Source organism: Anolis carolinensis, chromosome 2 (assembly GCF_035594765.1).
Source record: "Anolis carolinensis isolate JA03-04 chromosome 2, rAnoCar3.1.pri, whole genome shotgun sequence".
Lineage (NCBI taxonomy): Eukaryota > Metazoa > Chordata > Lepidosauria > Squamata > Dactyloidae > Anolis > Anolis carolinensis.
The window spans coordinates 112,414,664-112,434,736 of NC_085842.1; the positions used below are offsets into that span (position 1 = coordinate 112,414,664).

Consider the following 20,073-nt stretch of genomic DNA (forward strand, 5'->3'; position numbering starts at 1 on the left):
CATTTTTGCAAATAACATCCTTAATGGCGCATTGCAAATCTTATCTTTCATTTCATTTAGGCAAGCAAATAACAACCAAAATAAACCAGGATTCCTGAAGAAGAACCAGTATACAAATACAAAATTGGAAGTTCGTAAAATACCACCAGAACTGAACAATATTACTCAACTTAATGAACATTTCAGCAAATTTGGCACAATTGTGAACATCCAGGTAAAACATATATATCCGTCTTTTAGTAGATTATACTGCAGTATTGCACCTGGGTACAAGACAAGAGCCAGTAGTAAAACTAGGAGGAAAATGTATTTTGACTTAATATTAGAATAAGCAACCTAGCATTGCTAACTGTTCAACATATAGAACAGTGCCTTATGAAGTAGGAGCATATAATTTGAAACTAGATTCCCGTCTCTGAAGGAGTCTGTGGTTGTGTTCGGTATAACTACCAACATGCCATGCATATTTCTACTAAATGCCTAAATGTTTATCTCCGGTTCTTAAGATTAAGAAAGGGTAAACTGGATGATTCTGAATACAATGCCTGTTTTGACTACTACTGAATTATTTTATTATAGAGCAAATATATCTTAAGTTTAGAGCAGAAGTATGCAACGTATGGCCTTCCAAATGGTGTTGCACTATGACTCCCATCATTTCTCACTTTTGGCAGTTAGGGCTGATGGGAATTGTAGTCTGATAATCCCTACCTTGATTGACTACTGTGTTGGTGATCTATCAAAAAGTCACATGGAATGACTCAATAGCATTTCTGTTATATTAAAGAAGTATATCTTAATAATTGCAGGTAATTACTTTTGTTTTTGTTGCTAGTTTTTAAGTATCTACTACATTAATGTTTAATGTTTTATGGTTATGGTTATGTATAGTTTTTAATGATTTAATTTATGGTTATATGTAATTGCTTTGAAGAGCTGTAATGTTTTTTTTATATGGATGTGAGTCATTGAATCTTTGCCATGGTGTTGTGAACCACTTTGAGTTCCCCTAGGGGTGAGAAAAGCTGTGTATAAATGAAATAAATAATAAATAATGGTTTCTTTTGTGGGCACTATATGTAAATGTCATCTATTAATATATTTGTAAGCCTTTGACAATATATTTGTGAGCTTTCAGGTTTGTACAGTGGACAGCTGAATTAGGAGTGAAAGCCTTTTGTTAATGATGATGATCTAATTACTGAATTTTCTTACATAGTGGCATTAGGTAATGCTGACTTGTATACTCTAAATGCTTAGGTTGCTTTCAAGAATGACCCTGAAGCTGCTCTAATTCAGTATTCAACAAACGATGAAGCCAGAAAAGCTATTTCAAGCACAGAGGCTGTGTTGAACAACCGGTTTATACGGGTCTTGTGGCACCGGGAAAACAGTGAGCAGCAGCCACTACAGCCATCCCAGCAGCACCAGCAGCAGACGCCTCCACCGCTTCCTCACCAGCTTCACCTGCAGCATCCAATGCCAACACAGGCTCCGGCTGTAACAGTTCACAGCAGTATGCCAAAGGTGTAGTGCCCTTGTACAAACCAGAGTGTCTTTCTTTTCCTGAGCTTTTAAAAGAATACTCTGGGTTTGCGATGCTTCAAAACAGGAAATGTTTAAAATGCACACTCACCTTTGTTTCTGTTTAATATGCATTTGTGCAGGTGACTAAGCCAATGCCAGCGGGTGCCTATGTCCTTAACAAGGTTCCAGTTAAGCATCGGCTTGGAGCCAGTGGTGGAAATCAGCCAGACACTCAACATCTGATGCTTAACCCGTCTGGTGCATCTGCAGAGGAGGCTCAGGTCTGTGGACATATGTGTCAAATCATGTATACTCTAGTTGGCACGGAGGAGCAATCTGTGTATTCTTTGTGCCAGCTGATGGTTCAAGTGTCCGAAATCCTACTCTCTTAAGACCTTTAAATCTGCATTTTACTATCTCTTCATATGAAATTCTGAAAACATTTTATACATGTAGATGTTTGTTTGGTTCTCTAAGTAGTATCAGGAGCATCCATTCTCTTTACCCAATTCAAAATGTTTGTCAGCTGACATGGTTAGCATGCTCTTGCCTTCAGATTATTTATGCCAGTTTCAGCCTGTTCCATTATATTATCTGCCCATGTGTGTGTGTGTGTGTGTGTGTGTGTGTGTGTGTGTGTGTGTGTGAGAGAGAGAGAGAGAGAGAGAGAGAATAAGAATGAGAGAATGAGTGAATGGATGCACATGCAACAAGGATGTAACAGTTCATACTGATTGTAGAGCAATATTCAGCCGTTTTAGTGAAGATGAATAATAAGTGGTACATAACAGTTGCGGTAAGCTATATTTCAAAGGAAGGAACTGACAAAACCACTTTTGAATATTCTTTGCCTAAGAAAACCCTATGAAATTCATGGGATCACCATAGGTCAATGGGCAACTTAAAGGCATGCACACACATGTTTGAATTCCTGGTGAGCTAAAAGTACTGTTATGTCACCTCCATCCCCTGCTGGAGCTAAAAGTTTTTAAATGCTTGCACCTATCATTGAGACATCTAGTCTGCCCTCACAGTGCTACTTGAAGTAGATTATTTCACCCCCTCAGATGGGATTCCCACTGGTTTGTCCTTTTTTTTTTTTTTTGAGAGGGTAGCTTTATTGTCACTTAACTCACCATGCTCCCATCCCATAACCTTGCCAAGGTCTCAAAAGATGGAGTGAGTATACAGTTCCTGATACTCTATCCAAGGATGCATCTACAGTGGAAAAGAAGGGCCAGACTCACCTGGAGCGTCCGTTGCGGGGGTGGGCGCTCCCATGCTTCTGGGGGCCGGAAGGGGCCTTCTCCTTCCCAGAGCCCCCTTTCCTGGCGGGAAAGCTTCCCGCCACGGCTCCCCCCTGGCCTATCAGCGGCCGGGGCCTGCTCTTTTCTGCAGGCCGGGGCCCGCCGCTGATTGGCCAGGGCAGCCTTTATTAGGCTGCCCTAGAGGTCCTGGAAAGCACTGGGCCTTCATTCTTTGTCCCATCCCTCCCTCCCTGCATGTCTATTTTGATATGTTGTTATGTTTTCTGCTTTGTCACAACTTGGCGGGCGTTTGGCATGGGCCCTGGATCTGGTTTGCCTCCCCCCCCTACTGGATGGCGGGGGGAGTGCACGGTGGTTGCCAGGGATGCGAGATTAACTCTGTCCCGGTATTGACCTGGTTGCATCCTGGTTCGGTTTTGGTATTGGTCAGCACCGGGCTGACTGATCCCTGGATCCAGAACCCATGCAGGGCAGCCAACCCATCTGCTGTTTCTGTAATCAATAAACAAGTTGTGGCCATTTTTCCTCCAACCCTGGTCTCGTGTCATTTCTGGTCTTTGAAGCAGAAACAGTGTCGCGCATCCCCACGCAATTTGTGGTTTGGGAGGCACCAAGTATCCTTTGACAGAGAAGGCTAAAGACCTGATAAAACTACAGCTTCCTGTCATTCCTTAGCATTGAGCCATCGCAGTTAAAGTGATGTCAAACTGCATTAATTTTACAGTGTATGTGCATCCTAAATAAGGAAGACATTCTCATCTTTCTTAGTTCTGTATTTAGGCAAGATTGTTGTGATTTGCATGGCGACAGCATAAGCCAGTTTAGGCATGGCATCTGGGAAAGCAAGAGTTCATAGTTTGAACAATCTTCAAAGATCGCAACTTGGGACTCCTTTCCCAGGTGACAACATACTGGAAATGCAGTCTGTTGTCACCTTTAACTGTGACCAGAGCATGGACCACCATGGTCAAGCCGGTATTCTCGAGGTACGGTCGCAGTTGGCGCACTAGCTTTAGCTGTGCAAAGGCCCTCCTGGCCACCGCCAACACCTGAGCATCAAGTGACAGCGATGAGTCCAGGAGGACCCCCAAGCTGTGGACCTGCGCCTTCAGGGGAAGTGCGACCCCTTCAAGCACAGGTAGCCACCCTGTACCCCGATCGGTCGAGCGACTGACCTGGAGGACCTCTGTCTTGTCAGGATTAAGCTTCAGCTTGTTGGCCCTCATCCAACCCATTACAGTGGCCAGGCACTGGTCTAGGATCCAAGGGGCTTTCTTGGAGGTAGGTGGAAAAGAGTAGTAGAGTTGAGTGTCATCTGTGTAGAGATGGCACCGAACTCCAAAACTCCGGATGACCTCTCCCAGCGGTTTCATGTAGATGTTAAAAAGCATGGGGGAAAGAATAGAACCTTGCAAGACCCCACAGGTCAAAGGCCAGGGGTCCGAGCAGGTATCCCCCAGCTTCACCATCTGGGTACGGCCCTCCAGGAAGGAGTGGAGCCACTGTAGTGCAGTGCCCCCAAGACCCATTCCCGAGAGCTGCCCCAAAAGGATACCATGGTCGATGGTATCGAAAGCTGCTTCCCGGAAAACCATCAGGGACACACTCCCCCTGTCGAGCTCTCTGCGGAGGTCATCCACCAAGGCGACCAAAGCCATCTCAGTGCCATGACCAGGCCTGAAACCAGACTGGAATGGGTCGAGATAATCGGTGTCATCCAAGAATCCCCGGAGTTGAGAGGCCACCACTCGCTCCAGAACCTTGCCTAAAAATGGGAGGTTTGAAATTGGTCGATAGTTTGATAGAATCAACCAATTTTTTAGAATTGGCCTTATAGTTGCCTGTTTCAGGCTAGATGAGAATTGCCCTTTTTCCAATGAGGCATTGATAATCCTCAAAAACCAACCGACCAACCCCCCCCCCCCCCCCCGGCAAGCTTTATAAGCCAGGTAGGACAAGGGTCTAGAGCGGTTTTGGTTGGTCTCATCGCTCCAAGGATCTTGTCCATGTCATCAGTCCGCACAAGCTGAAATGAATCCATCAAAGTTGACTCAACAGATGCACTAGGTACCTCAATTGGGGCTGCATCAAAATTGGCATCCAAGTTGGAGCGCAATTGAGCGACTTTATCTGCAAAATGATGCGCGAACTCGCTGCATTGAGTGACTGAGTTGTCAAGGGGCTCCTCCTCCTCATGAGGATGAAGGAGCTCCCAGACAACCCGGAACAACTCTGCTGGTTTATTTGTTGCAGATACAATGCGGGCAGTCGAGAAAGTTTTTCTGGCTGCCTGCAACGCCACGGAGAAGGCCTTAATGGAGGCCCTAGCCCATGTTCGGTTGGTGACGCTCCGAGTCTTCCGCCACTTGCACTCTAGTCCCCGCCTCGCCCGCTTAATCAGAGCCAGCTCCTATGTATTTAAGTATGAGAGAGATACTTAAATTAAGAGTTAAATATTTTAAATCTCATTCAAAAGATGTGACATATTTGGTTCGCATTTACAGTTTATGTGATTAAGGTTGTTTTCATCATACTACAATTATTTTCCTAATCCATTTAAAATATCCTTCAAAATATCACCATCCTGATTTTTACCATTTTACTCATACTTCAGAAAGGACTGTGTCAAAGCACTTCAACTGGGTTTACAGAGACCTTGTGTAAAGGGGTTGTAATAAATGATATTGCTATTTTCAGGTATTTCCTACATCAGTTGGCCACACAAAAATGGTTTACAGTTCCTCCAACATGAAGACATCTATGAAATCTGGTACAGGAAACAAATCTCATGATGTCCAAGAAGTTCTTAAAAAGAAGCAGGTAACTGCATATTTTTGCAATCTGTTAACTGTAAGTTTGGAAAATACAATATGATGTGTGGCATTTTTCCCGTTAATGTTGAATGATCCATCTATTACGTATCATGTAGCTGGACACTTATTTTATGACTATCAAGCAGCCTATATTCAACAGGTGGAGCATTCTTTTCCTTTAGAGTTTCACTTGAGTTGCATTTCTTTCAACCTCAATGTGATTTGATTTGAATTGCCTTTCCTAGCTGTGCCATCTAGCACACTAAAACATGTCTTTTTTCTTGGTTAGGAAGCAATGAAACTGCAACAAGACATGAGGAAGAAAAAACAGGAAATGCTAGAGAAACAAATAGAATGTCAAAAGGTTGGTTTTAAAAAACATAAACATTAAGCTGGATGTGGTGTAATACCAAAGATGCACAATATAAGCATTTTGGGTAAATTTGGATGAAGTCTTTTCAGTCTAATGTATCTTTATCTTGACCTTTATAGATGTTAATATCAAAATTAGAAAAGAATAAAAACATGAAACCAGAGGAAAGAGCAGAGCTCATGAAGACATTGAAAGAACTAACAGGAAAAATTTCTCAGTTGAAAGATGAATTAAAAACCTCATCTCCTGCTTCAACAACATCAAAGTTAAAGTCGAAAACAGAGGTTAGTGGAGTGTTCTTCTCAGGCTCATTTGGTGGGAACAAGGGAGCAATCCTTCTTAGTGGCCTTGGAACCGACTCCCTAGAAGGGTTAGGATGGACCCATTTTTGCTCCCTTTCTGTTACAGGTCAAAACATTTTTTGTGCCATTAGGATATTACAAACAGACTAGAATTGGGGTTTAAATAGTGCTGTTTTTAAGATTTTTTCAGTGTTTGTGCATAGTCTTTTAATACATTTCAATAGTCTTAATGTGTAATGTTTTTAGTTCTTTTTAAACCTCATATTTATATTTTTATTTTGGCTTTTATATTGTTTCTAATTTGTATTGTTTTAAACATGTTAGTTGCCTTGATTCCATTATCAGGAGTCAGGCGGAATATAAATGACTAAAATTGTCATCACCACAAACGAGTCGGCATCTGCAACTTACTATATGCTTTACTGAAAAACTCAGTATTCTAAAACGGGAAAAGATATTTAAAAGATCGCTATCCAGAAAAATTACTGTATTCTTGGATACAGTTTGGCCAGGGGAGGGGGGGCTAAGGTAGAGAATTCCTGCAATTCTCAGCATCTTTTACAAACAAATAAGGTTGCAGTGGAAGTTTCAGACTCATTATTGAACAGAGGCAGGTGGACTTCTAAGCGAGCAGTCCAGATATCCCTTGCACAAATTTTATCCATAAGCTGGTCGGAGGTAAAGATCAAGACTATCGACTGGCTTTGTAGAGAGTATCAATCCTGGAACCGCTCCTTATCTCTTATCATTGGCTTGGAAGATAAAATATTAAGGGAAAAATTGTTTTTGTGCGGGCCCAAACTGCAACAATGGGGCATCACTCTCAGGAGGGTTCTAGTAGACCCACTGATTCGCCCCCTCGACATCGGGCTGAGCATTGATATTCAAGATTCCCCAACTCTAAGTCAGACTTGTTCTACCTCCCAGGCCCACAACAAGACCCCACTCTTGCTTAGTCACCTTCCTATTCATGATGATGCCAAATCAACTGTCCCCTCTCTCCCATCAGTGGAGAGAAGCTCCTTTTTTAAAAAAACAAGTACCTTTGGAGGCTTTCCTTTCCAGGACAGCTGACTAGTCCCGGTAATTGGCAACTCCACCCAGTTCTTCCATCAGGGGGAAGAGGGCTCTCATGGAGGTGGCCCCATTGAGGTGATATGGGGGAGGAGAAAGCACGGTCACTATCAACCCAGGGAGAAGCGCAACAGAGTTTTTGCGACCCTGGAGAGGTTTAGGTGTGGTAGTCTTCAGGACAGACCCCCCAACCTTAAGGTCCTGCTTCTAAACGCCAGATCCGTCAATGGTAAAACAGCTGTCATCCAGGATTTGATCCTGGATGAGGAGGCGGATCTGGCATGCATCACCGAGACGTGGCTGGATGAGCTGGGAGGTGTGAATCTCACCCAGCTGTGTCCTCCAGGTTTCGGGGTGCATCAACAGGCCAGGGTTGGGGGGCGGGGAGGAGGAGTTGCGGTGATCTTTCGGCAGTCCATCGCCCTGATCAGATGCGCCGTTCCGCAATCCCCGAGGTTCGAGTGTGTTTTCCTGAGGGTGGGAGCCCGAGACAGCTTGGGGATTCTGTTGGTGTACCGTCCACCCCGCGACCCAGCAGTCTCTCTGTCCGAGCTAGCAGAAGTGGTCTCCAATGTGGCCCTTGTCTCCCAACAACTGATAGTTTTGGGAGACTTTAACATTCATGCTGAGACCACATTGACAGGAGCAGCTCAGGATTTCATGGTTGCCATGACAACCATGGGGCTGTCTCAAGTTATATCTGGGCCCACACATCAGGCAGGACACACCTTGGACCTTGTTTTTATTGTGGACGGTGGGACAGTCAGAGTGGAAGAGCAAAACATTCTTCCATTGTCATGGTCTGACCATCATCTGATCTGTTTAAGTATCGCCGTGCCTTCTAACCTCCGCAGGGGTGGTGGACCCATTAAGATGGTCCGCCCCAGGAGACTGATGGATCCGGATGGACTTCTGAGGTCTCTTGGGGATCTTCCTGTCCTGGAGACTGGCGATCCTGTCGATGTCCTGGCTGATCGCTATAACAGTGAGCTATCAAGGGCATTGGACACGAACGCTCCCGAACGTCCCCTCTCACTGCGTAGAATCGCGTCGACTCCTTGGTTCACCGAGGAGCTGGCTGTGATGAAACGTAGGAGGAGGGGACTAGAGTGCATCTGGAGGAAATCTCAGGACGTGTCCGACCAAGCACGGGCTAAAGCCGCTATTAAGGCTTACTCCGTGGCTCTGCGAGCAGCCAGGAAAGATTTCACGACTGCCCGCATAGCGTCTGCAGCCAACAGGCCATCGGAGTTGTTCCGAGTTGTTGGGGAGCTCCTGCGGCCTCCTGAGGCCCAGGGGTTTCCTGATGACTTGGCAACTCGGTGCAGCGATTTCGCGCACCATTTTGCAGGCAAAGTTGCTCAGATACGCCGTGAGTTGGACTCCAGCTTAACTGTGGTCCCAGCGGAGGTAACCGAGGTACCTGTCTGTGCGATCTTATGGGATTCTTTCCGGCTTGTTCTTCCTGATGACGTGGAGGGGATTCTTGGGTCTGTGAGGGCGACCACCTGCGCTCTGGATCCTTGTCCTTCTTGGCTGGTGAAGCTGGCCAAAGATGGGTTGTTGGATTGGTTTGTGGCTATTATAAATGCCTCCCTGGTTCAAGGGTCAGTTCCATCCTGCTTTAAGCAGGCGGTAGTAAAACCATTATTAAAAAAGACCTCGTTAGACCCATCTGTATGTAACAACTACAGGCCAATTTCCAACCTCCCATTTCTGGGCAAGGTTCTGGAGCGGGTGGTTGCTACACAGCTCCAGGAGTTCCTCGATGACACCGATTTTCTGGACCGCTCGCAGTCTGGCTTCAGGCCTGGGCACAGCACCGAGACGGCTTTGGTCGCCCTGGTGGATGACCTCCGCAGGGAGCTGGACAGGGGGAGTGTGACCCTGCTGGTTCTCTTGGACATCTCAGCGGCTTTCGATACCATCGACCATGGTATCCTTCTGGGGAGGCTCGCCGGGATGGGACTCGGTGGCACAGTTCTGCTGTGGCTTCGGTCCTTCCTGGAGGGCCGTTCCCAGATGGTGAAGCTGGGGGATACCTGCTCGGACCCCTGGCCATTGACCTGTGGGGTCCCGCAAGGGTCTATTCTATCCCCCATGCTATTTAACATCTACATGAAACCACTGGGAGAGGTCATCCGGAGTTTTGGAGGGTGTTGCCATCTCTACGCAGATGACACACAAATCCACTACTCATTTCCATCTAACTCCAAGGAAGCCCCTCGGATGCTGAACCAGTGCCTGGCCGCTGTGGCGGACTGGATGAGGAGGAACAAGCTGAGGATCAATCCTGACAAGACAGAGGCCCTCCTGGTCAGTCGCTCGTCAGATCGGGGTATTGGGTGGCAACCTGTGCTGGACGGGGTTGCACTCCCCCTGAAATCACAGGTCCGCAGTTTGGGGGTCCTCCTGGATTCAGCGTTGACGCTTGAAGCGCAGGTGTCGGCGGTGGCCGGGAGGGCTTTCGCACAACTCAAACTTGTGCGCCAACTGCGACCATACCTCGTGAAGTCTGACTTGACCACGGTGGTCCATGCCCTAGTTACCTCTAGACTGGACTACTGTAATGCGCTCTACATGGGGCTTCCCTTGAAGACGGCTCGGAAATTACAACTGGTCCAACGCTCGGCTGCCAGATTAATAACTGGGGCGAATTACAGGGAGAGATCTACTCCCCTGTTTAAGGAGCTCCACTGGCTTCCGTTCATTTTCCGATCCCAATTCAAGGTGCAGACCATCATATATAAAGCCCTAAACGGTTTGGGACCCACCTACCTTCGTGACCGTATCTCCTACCATAAACCTGCCCGATCTCTGCGATCGTCAGGGGAGGCCCTCCTGTCGCCACTGCCTTTATCCCAGACCCGCCTTGTAGGAACTAGGGAGAGGGCCTTTTCTGCTGTGGCCCCCCGTTTATGGAACTCATTGCCCATTGAAATCAGGCAAGCCCCCACTCTTTCAGACTTTAGGAAAGATCTAAAAACATGGCTCTTCCGATGTGCTTTCGGAGAGTAACTGTTACATGCTTTTGTTACGCCCCCATTTATCCTCTAGACTGTCTGCTATCTTTTCCTAGTTCCCTGTGGTTTTATTCTTATCCTTTTTCTTATCCTTTTCTCACCCCGAGTTTTAACTGAGTGTCAGTGCGGCCTGCCCTGTTATACTGCTCTTTGGATTTTGTGTTGTACTGTATATGATTCTTTATTGTATTGTTGTAATTGTATTATGATATGTTGTTTTTATATTGTGTTATATTGTATTTTTCCCGGGCATGGCCCCATGTAAGCCGCCCCGAGTCCCCATTGGGGAGATGGTGGCGGGGTATAAATAAAGTTTTATTATTATTATTATTAGAGGGGAACATAGTGCTGTGTGAAATTATATATAAAGTGGAAAAGAGTAGAATGACAAGTTTTTCCCCTCATGCTAGAACATGCAGCCATCCATTGAAGCCACTCTGGAGTTGAGGTAGAGCGGGGTAAAAATGCAGTAAATAAATAAATTAATAAAATAGGCATTGCTTGTAAGCAGTGGACGCTAATACAAACCACTAAATGTAATACAAATTACAAGAGGCATTCCATTCTTGTTCGCCTCAGAAGGGCCTGTTTGGTCACTGTAGGAACAGAATGCTGGAGTAAACAGGGATTCTTATAAGAGATTTCTCATATTAAGAGTATGTTATATGAAATAGTATCAGTAGCTGGAGACTATTTCACATGTATTTTAAAAACTTAATTGTTCCGAATGATGAAAATGCCTTTGTTTTTCTTTAAGGTGCTGTAAGCCACCTTAAGTCCCAAACTGGTTGGGGGCGGGGGGGGGGGGGGGGGGAGACAGGATGTAAAGATTGTGATAGTGATAATGTGTGTAGTAAATACATAACACTCAGAGTACAAAGTATACCCTGAATATCTTGAGACAGTATAATGACACAGTGTCCATGAAAAGGAAGTGGCCTGATTGTGCCACTTGGAATATGTTTTCAGATGTTTTCTTGTAGCACCAACTCAGATCCTTGCTTCATCTGTGAAAATGCAATAAAATGCATTTATTTCCATGTCTTCAAACATAGTGAGGAGATATAACTGTGGGACAATTTCATCCACAAGAGAAGAAGTAGCCCTTGAAACTGCAGCAAGTAGACATGTTTTTAAAACTTGTCTACCATTAAAAGTGTGCATGCCTAAATCAACCCAACTGCAATATGTTAATGCCACCATCATGCAGAAAAGTTGTTCTGTGTGATAATAATGGCACACTCTTTATTTTATGTAACTTCATAACTTCCTGTTTACACTGTAGGTAGCAACATGTATTAATCCGCTTGTTTGAACTTACTGAAGCCATCAGACACTTGCTATTGTTTAGAGAAATATTATTTTAAGTATTAGAAAAGAGACATGATGAATTAAATTTAGGAAAAATATTGCCTCTTTATTTTTTCATGATTTTTCTAAAATAAAAAAATTTAAACTCAAAACCATACCCTTCAGATTTCTAATGAGTCTGCAAGTTGCACAAGATGCCCATTGCGTACAGCTTCATGTTTCTCTGTTCATCCTGAGTATCAGCACTGTAAGATTATTCTCTCATGGTTACATCATACTTTCCATTCCAAAACTTCAGTTATTTCGGGGGGGGGGGGGGTCTGGAAAGGATTTGAACCCCAGAGGGAAAACATTTCAACACTTATTACTACAGTAAGGCAAGGAGCCATGGTGGTGAAATGGGTTAAACCCTTGTGCCGGCTGAACTGCTGACCTGACGGTTTCTGGTTCAAATCCATGAGACAGGTGAGCTCTTGCCTGTCAGCTCTTGCTTGTGCGGGCATGAAAGAAGCCTCCCAGCAGACAGGATGGTAGCACATCTGGGTGTCCCCTGGGCAACATCTCTGTAGACCGCCAGTTCACTCACACCAGAAGCAACTTGTACTATGTTCTCAAGTCGTTTCTGACACTATAAAAAAACTACAGTAAGCCTGCTATTGTGCGAGATTTTTGGTTTAATTCATATGCAAAGAGCTTTGAATATCATAGAATTGCTCTGAAGAACATAGATAATGCCTATTCTCTGTAGACCTCCAGTGCAATTCTGTGGTCAACTTTCACTGGAAGTTCTGCTGGAATTTGACTATAGAACCATGCTGGAGACCCAGGCACTTCCCTCATCATTTTCTGCAGAACTTTTCTGGTATGTTTTTGCCAGGTACCAAATACACTGTTCATTTCAGGTTTAAAGAAAAAGGCTTCCAGGTTATGCAAAAATTGTATTACATGAAGGATTCTGGAATGGATTCCTCACATAATATATGGATTTATATATAATAAACTTCAAATAAATTTGTTTCTGTCTCTATCTCTCTCACCTAACCTTTTTGAAGGCACAAAAGGAACTTTTGGATGCAGAGCTGGACTTTCATAAAAGACTATCTTCAGGGGAGGACACAACAGAATTAAGGAAAAAGCTGACCCAATTACAAGTGGAGGTGAATTTTTGTTGTTATCTACTGTCCTGAGCATTGTATATAGCGGTGGTTCTCAACCTGTGGGTCCCTAGATGTTTTGGCCTTCAACTCCCAGAAATCCTAACTGCTGGTAAACTGGCTGGGATTTCTGGGAGTTGTAGGCCAAAACACTTGGGGACCCACAGGTTGAGAACCAATGGTATAAAGCACAAGGTCTGTAAAAGTTGCTGTCCTTTTGTATGTATGTATGTAGGCTGCCCGTTTAGGCATCTTGCCTGTTGGTCGTGGTAAAGCGGTGTCTTCTCAAACCAGAGGCCGAGGACGGGGGCGTGGAGGGAGAGGGAGAGGTACAGTGAATCACATGGTCGTCGACCACCGTCCCAAAGCACTGACCATCGGAGGCTTTGTGGAAGAGGAGAAAGATGAACTCCTTCAGCATTTTTCAGTAAGTCATTTTTTCTAGTTTCTGTTGTGCCATCAAGAATAATATAAAGGTATTACAGAATGAGCATTACGTATCTGGAATTCTAAAATCTTAAATTGTCCACCTGGTTGGCTGAAAGAGTAATATCTTTCCTTTCCTTTTTGACTGCACAAAATTTGTTTCATACACAAAATTATTAAAACTATTCTGCATAAAATGGCCTTCAGAATATGCATATAAAGCGTTTATGAAACATAAATGAATTTCTTGTTTGGACTTGGGTTTTATCACCATTATGTAAGTACAGGTATTCCGTTTTTTAAAAATCAGAAATCCAAACAGTTCTGATCCCAAGCATTTCAGATAAGAGGTGCTCAGTCTGTATTGCCTTCCTTCCGTTTAAGTATAGTATTGATTGTTTTATGGTTAATCTAATTAACTACTTAATTGATATGCATTTGTGCTATATACCCCCATGTACTTAATTTATCTTTTGGAGGAAGAAAATGGCCACCAGTCAGTATCTTTGCCCTGACTCTCAGATCTTTGATTTGTGGGAGACTTCTTAGCCAGACTTGCCCAAACACTCTCAAAGACATTCTGTACATTTCAGTGAAACTGTTCTGAGCCAATGGTGCTGTCCGATTTTGTATATTTATCTATTATCACTCTGGGATGGCGTTACACTTTCAGGTGAAACTCATTTTCATATTGGAGCAACTGCCATTATATCAACTTTTTCTTTCCAGATAATGGATTTTGGCGATAATAATAACTACAACAATAACAACAACATTTCTTAACTGCCTTTCCTCATAGATCAAGGCGGATTACAACGTAGTTAAAATACATATTAAAATACACAGAACAAAGATTAAAAGACAGGACACGATTTTCAAATCATGATTAAATGAATTTGTAGAGACAATCAGCATTTTGTCACAGAACTTCTATTAAATTCAATGCTTCTCTCCCCCCCCCAAAGGATAAAGGTATAACTTGGCTTGAGCTTTTTGTTTTGTTGTGGGAATGTAGGATTTTGTGCAAGATTTCTTTAAGGAAACGGATCACAAGTTTGAAAAATCTTTGAAAAAATTATAAATATAACAATCCATTATTTATATATAAGAACTAATAATTTACTGCTATATAATTCATATTTTGTAAAAAAAAACACTTATAAGCACACACTTTAAAAACACTTATACACACAATCTATAAACAACGTCCTATAAACACTGAAACAACTAAAACCATATTATGTGTATGTGTCTTCACACTTGCCCTTTCAAGTCCAGCTGTAATCCCATTTACAGATAATAAAAAACATTTGCCAGGTTTCATTGTGTGATAAACCTTAACAAGAGTGTGATATCACTAATATATTTTCTTAGATAACAGTAAATTTTTTAAATGTACAGTAGAGTCTCACTTATCCAACATAAACGGGCCGGCAGAACGTTGGATAAGCGAATATGTTGGATAATAAGGAGAGATTAAGGAGAAGCCTATTAAACATCAAATTAGGTTATGATTTTACAAATTAAGCACCAAAACATCATGTTATACAACAAATTTGACAGAAAAAGTAATTCAATATGCATTAATGCTACATAGTAATTACTGTATTTACGAATTTAGCACCAAAATATCACGATTTATTGAAAACATTGACTATAAAAATGCGTTGGATAATCCAGAACGTTGGATAAGCGAATGTTGGATAAGTGAGACTCTACTGTATATCCTTAGAATCCATGACACAGATACTCCACTCCTGTTTCAACGCAACTGATAAATTACTTTTACTGTTTTGCTCTCATAAACCAGTCCCATCCTCCAAGGAATCTAGCTTGAGGATGTGGCTGGGCTCATGGTCACGTATTCAGCTTTTTTGAGCAAGGATTAAACATGGATCTCCCTCATCTTGCTCAAATATTCTGAAAACTATGCCATATTGTCTCTCAGTGCGTCATAGTGTTTTCACCTGGGTCAGATTGGAGAAACACAGGTGATCCTTATCCATATTGTGTGTCTTACAGAAATTTGGAGATATTGAAGGCCTTCAAGAGGAGGATTCACCTTTAAGTGTTGTTCTGACATTTAAATCCCGCTCTGAAGCTGAAAATGTAAGTTAGGTGATACAAATATTTGACATTTTTAATTTAGCTATGTGCTGGTTCTCTAAGATACACTCCATTGAATTCAATGATTTACTCCGCTATCAAATATTTAATGGATTTTATGTAGTTAACGCAAACCATTTTCCTATTGCAGTTTCCAGGCTGACACTTGGAAACTAAAATTATCAAGGAAAAATAGAATTAGAGAGTAAAATAGACATACAAATCTACCTATAATTTCTTAGTAGGAAATTGAAGGTTCTTTGCCATATATTTGGCAATGTGCCTTTTCTTAGTACTCCTTAATGTACACCGAGACTTTTATGTTTGTACACAACAGGTTTTTTTCTAGTCAAAGCAAAAACAATATTGGTATTCCAGTATTAATACATATTGCTGTCTCTTGTATTTTGATTTTAAGAGAAATAATTTCTTTAAACCCTTTTTGTAAAACTACAAGTTCTTCTCTGTCATAAAAAGAGAAGACTTACACTAGATAGATTTAAGTTCTAGGTTCAATTGAGATCTTCTTGCCTTGTCAACATATGGGATGTACCCAAGAACAATCTCCCGTTCCTCCCGTTACTCCCCATTTTAGGCTGCCAACCAAGGGTTGAAGTTCAAAGACCGCCGACTTCAGATATCGTGGCATAAACCCAAGGTACCTTCTGTGTCCACAGAAACTGAGGAAGAGGAACCCAAGGAAGAGGTATGAGACCAGGATTTATGCATGCTATCTTACAAAGCTTCTGGAACACCATGTTTAGTTGTATATTAAATGTGTTGGTGACAGTAATTTTAGAGGCCACTTTGGACAAAGACATTTTCCCCCTAAAAGGCACTACATGATCCTTTTGTAACCTGTAGGTTGTTTATATTGCCTGTTTTGTGACTCAATTTTTCTGACCAAAGGTATGAGTATAGAATGAAAGTAATTCCACAGCATGTCATGTGATGAAGATTGTTCACAGTCATATTCCAAATTGCATACACTTTACTACTTAATCTGAATTATCTCAGTGTTTTTATTACATTTTTTTCTTCCTGGTTTGACCACTTTGCATATTTATTTGTAAATCATTCAAGAAAAAAACAGAACCACACTGGAATCACTGACTCAGCAAAACTGTTTCATCGATAGCCACATCTTGGATTGGTGTCCCTTTTCTAATTACCACACAATATTCCTTATTTTATTCAGGAGACAGAAACTTCTGATTTATTTTTGCCTGAAGATGACGACGATGATGATGAAGATGAAGATGAATCTCGTTCCTGGAGAAGATGAAACTTGAAGTGGAATCATATAGTTTTAGAATTGTTTGAACTGCAGCTTTTAAAAAATTATTTAAAGGAAGTCAATGAGCCAAAAAAAACCTTGTTTTTGTTTTTCTTTTCATATACACAAGAGAGAAAGTGTGAACTTGATAGATAAGCAGATGAATCCCCACGATCAGCCAAAGGCCCAAAACTAACACAGAATTGTAAAGATGGTTATGATCATCTAAAGATAAAGTGTATCCATTTTCAAGGCTCATATCCATTGAGTTTTTAAAACAAGAATTGTTTTATTCATCTCCAAATTACTTTACAAGTTTTATTTAGTAATGTGGAATCTGAGATGGGAGCTCTCTGAAATTAATTTGTGCATCAACATTTGATTGAAATTTGCTAATTCAAAGGCCCCTTTGTTAAGTGATTTAAAATTAAGTTATTTAGCTTAAGTAGCTTTAACTTCTCAGTTTCAAAAGTCTCAAAATTGCACATACTGTGGTTAAGGAAGAAGTCAGTTTTCCTACATTCCTCCAACTGAGACCTAATTCTTAATATATTTATAGTGCAAGACAATTGTAACTAACTAGTTCCTGGTAGCACTGATGGGAATACATCCACTGGTGCAGTTGAGCAATCTCTGATGCTGTAAAACTGTTTCAGTGGGACATTTGTGGCCTCCTTCCTGCACATGCCCTGTTTGAAATGAACCACAGCAGTGCTTCATGAACAGCCAGTATTGATTAATGTGAATGCACCCTTTTTGAAGAGCCTACTCATTAGAACAGGGTTTTTTCCCTCTGTGACTAAATTAGTTATTTTTTTAGGTCAGTGCGGTATTCTAAGCAATTAATGTTCTCTTTGGCCCAAGTCAAAACTATATACAGTTTAAAATAATGGATACTAAATCAGTGCATGGAGTGGTATTGTGCTTACACACAATAACCTTTATAAAATGAATGTTTTAAGTCGAGGAGAGACAGGTGAGACTGGTTTACTTAGACACATTTTATCTGCATGTTGTTTTGATTATTATTCAGTTTTTCTTAAAGCACCAGACAATAACTGATGTGGATTGTAGCAAAAACCAAACTGTTACATTTTACCGGACCATGAGAACAGATCTTGATCTCTGGCTACTGTTAATCCTAAACACATTGTCTTGTAGGGCATTGGCTTCATTCTTAGTGCCTCTGTACTCTGCCACAGACAATGCATCCTATTATAGGAGATTATACTATTACATTCTGATTTTTAAGATCAAAAAAGTAGGGAAAATATATAACTCTCACCTCCTGTGGTATCAAAGCACTAATGCAAGCAAATAGAAAAATGAGGGCATATTTCATCCAAGTTTATTACCGCTACTGATACCAGGTTCACTCTTTGTATCAGATGTTCTAAGTCCCGACTTGCTACATGAAATGAAGCACTCTTTCTGTTTCTTCTTATTTCGGATACTGTTGTGGATATTGTGGTGTCTGAATTCCCAGCTGGTATCAATTTAGGTTCCAGAGGTTATTCTTGGAAAGGAATGCAGTTTATCAGTGGGTGTTTGCCCATTATGTGAAAGCCTTTTGTTTTCTAGACGATGGCTACATTTCTAACAAACCCAGTGAGTCCACGGATATTGCACAGCCTGAGAGGGCATAGCCTTGCTCTTCTTCCATCGCCTGTAATGTTTGAATGCCTGTGGCTTAGTTATGTGGCCATGTATTGACCCATCACAGCAAAATGTTTGAATTTGGACAGTTTAATCAACTGATAGAGGGAACAAAGGATTTACATATGTATGTGTATATATATTGTACAGGGTTTTTTCTTAAAGCTGTATAATTTTGTAAATAATTTTGCTTTTTTGTGTACTAAAACTACAAGCATCTAGATTTCCATAAGAGTTCTTGTATTTTTGTATCTGGAAGATTACAGTGGTTGAGTGAAGCTGTAAGAGAGATTTCCATAGCCCTTGGCTTAGTTAGACTGGATGGGATTCCTTTTCATATGGTTTTAAATAACATTTTGTTAGTGCACTGTTCAGAACAGGATGAATGTCCCTGCTCAAAGGGTTAGCCTTTTTTTATGGAAAGAGGAGGGGGGAACCAGCTGGGGGAGATTTTATTTAATCATTTTTCCCATTTTTAAAGGTATCTTGACTCACATCAATCCTCTAGTGACATCTTAAATGTGATTTCTCAAATCAGAAGCACAAAACCAAGTTGGTGCCCCTGAACTCGTGTAATGAAAGCATACTATTGTGTTACCAGGAATATAAGTAATGGGCATCATAGTGGTAACTTGTTTAATACAAAGGGAAAGGGGAAACTAGTTCAAAGTGACCTTCATTTTGACTTGGCTGTGTATCTCCCTAGGTCATGTGTATTAGAGGTTAGTAGGACACCATTTGTGTTACTAGGTAGACTTTTTTTCTGGTAGCACTTTATTTCTAATAGCTATGAAATTGTCACTTTCACATTCATAAGCCATAACCAACATCATAATATCATAAATATACCTGCCGAGTGATTTGAAAACTGTAAGTTGACCTGAAATAAAACGTTACCACATGTGGAGTATATCTCACTGACCACTTAGCAATCTGTAGTCCCATTGAAATGCAGAAAAATGCTACAACAGAAATGGTCTGTGAATCACTACCCTAAAGCTTTACAAATGCGAATGCTACTAGTATATAAAGTGTCAGTTTAACTGTGGTGTAATTTTTTTGGTTTCTTTTTTAATCCTTGAGCATAAAAAAACAGTCAGCATCTAAAAACTGATTTGAAAAAATGTATGCCCACATAACAGTGGAGATGCTTCAACAGTTTTTAGCAAAATCATGTGAAAAGGAATATTAAATTCCTCTCAGTGTATAGTAAACTTGTACTATAGTTTTTACAAGATTGTGAACTTGTGTAATAGTATATTAGGAGATATTGTTGGATTTCTAACTGTTTATACATTTAAATTCATACATGTAATGTTTGTTTTATTGATTACACTCTGAATTTCTAAGATGCATGTTGACTTTTTGCAATAAAGAGATAATATGGAATGGTTTAAAATTATAAACAACAAAAAAGATGTAAAACAATTTGAACTGAAATTTGAAGAAATAACCATTCCAAAAAAAACTTATAATCACTTAAAGCGTTGTATTGCTTGGTTTCTTTTTGGATGTGAAGTATGAATGTTGGCACAGCAGCATGTATGATTTCATAGAATTACGGCTTGAAGCCAATTGGAGCTGGTCACTTAGTAATACTATATGCTCAAGTATAGCACATTGATGTTGCAAATGTGAATAGTACCCCTTCCTAAACAGCAAATAATTATGAGGAGAGAGAATAAATAGTTATTATAAGAAGAGCAAATATTAGAATACAGTAGACTCTCGCTTATCCAACGTAAACGGGCCGGCAGAACGTTG

General features: G+C 41.4%; 1 protein-coding gene across 1 annotated transcript in view; it reads left to right on the forward strand.

Annotated features, from left to right (window-relative positions):
- The window catches only part of rbm27 (RNA binding motif protein 27), a 48,486-nt gene extending 28,693 nt beyond the window's left edge, over positions 1 to 19,793 (forward strand). The window contains exons 11-21 of the mRNA XM_003224097.4: positions 61 to 214; positions 1,261 to 1,527; positions 1,668 to 1,808; positions 5,493 to 5,615; positions 5,898 to 5,972; positions 6,101 to 6,265; positions 12,744 to 12,848; positions 13,081 to 13,272; positions 15,294 to 15,380; positions 15,973 to 16,083; positions 16,576 to 19,793. Of these exons, the coding sequence (XP_003224145.2) occupies positions 61 to 214; positions 1,261 to 1,527; positions 1,668 to 1,808; positions 5,493 to 5,615; positions 5,898 to 5,972; positions 6,101 to 6,265; positions 12,744 to 12,848; positions 13,081 to 13,272; positions 15,294 to 15,380; positions 15,973 to 16,083; positions 16,576 to 16,662 (1,507 nt within the window). The 3' untranslated portion in view covers positions 16,663 to 19,793. The remainder of the gene's footprint in view (positions 1 to 60; positions 215 to 1,260; positions 1,528 to 1,667; positions 1,809 to 5,492; positions 5,616 to 5,897; positions 5,973 to 6,100; positions 6,266 to 12,743; positions 12,849 to 13,080; positions 13,273 to 15,293; positions 15,381 to 15,972; positions 16,084 to 16,575) is intronic.
- The last annotated feature ends 280 nt before the right edge of the window (positions 19,794 to 20,073 follow it).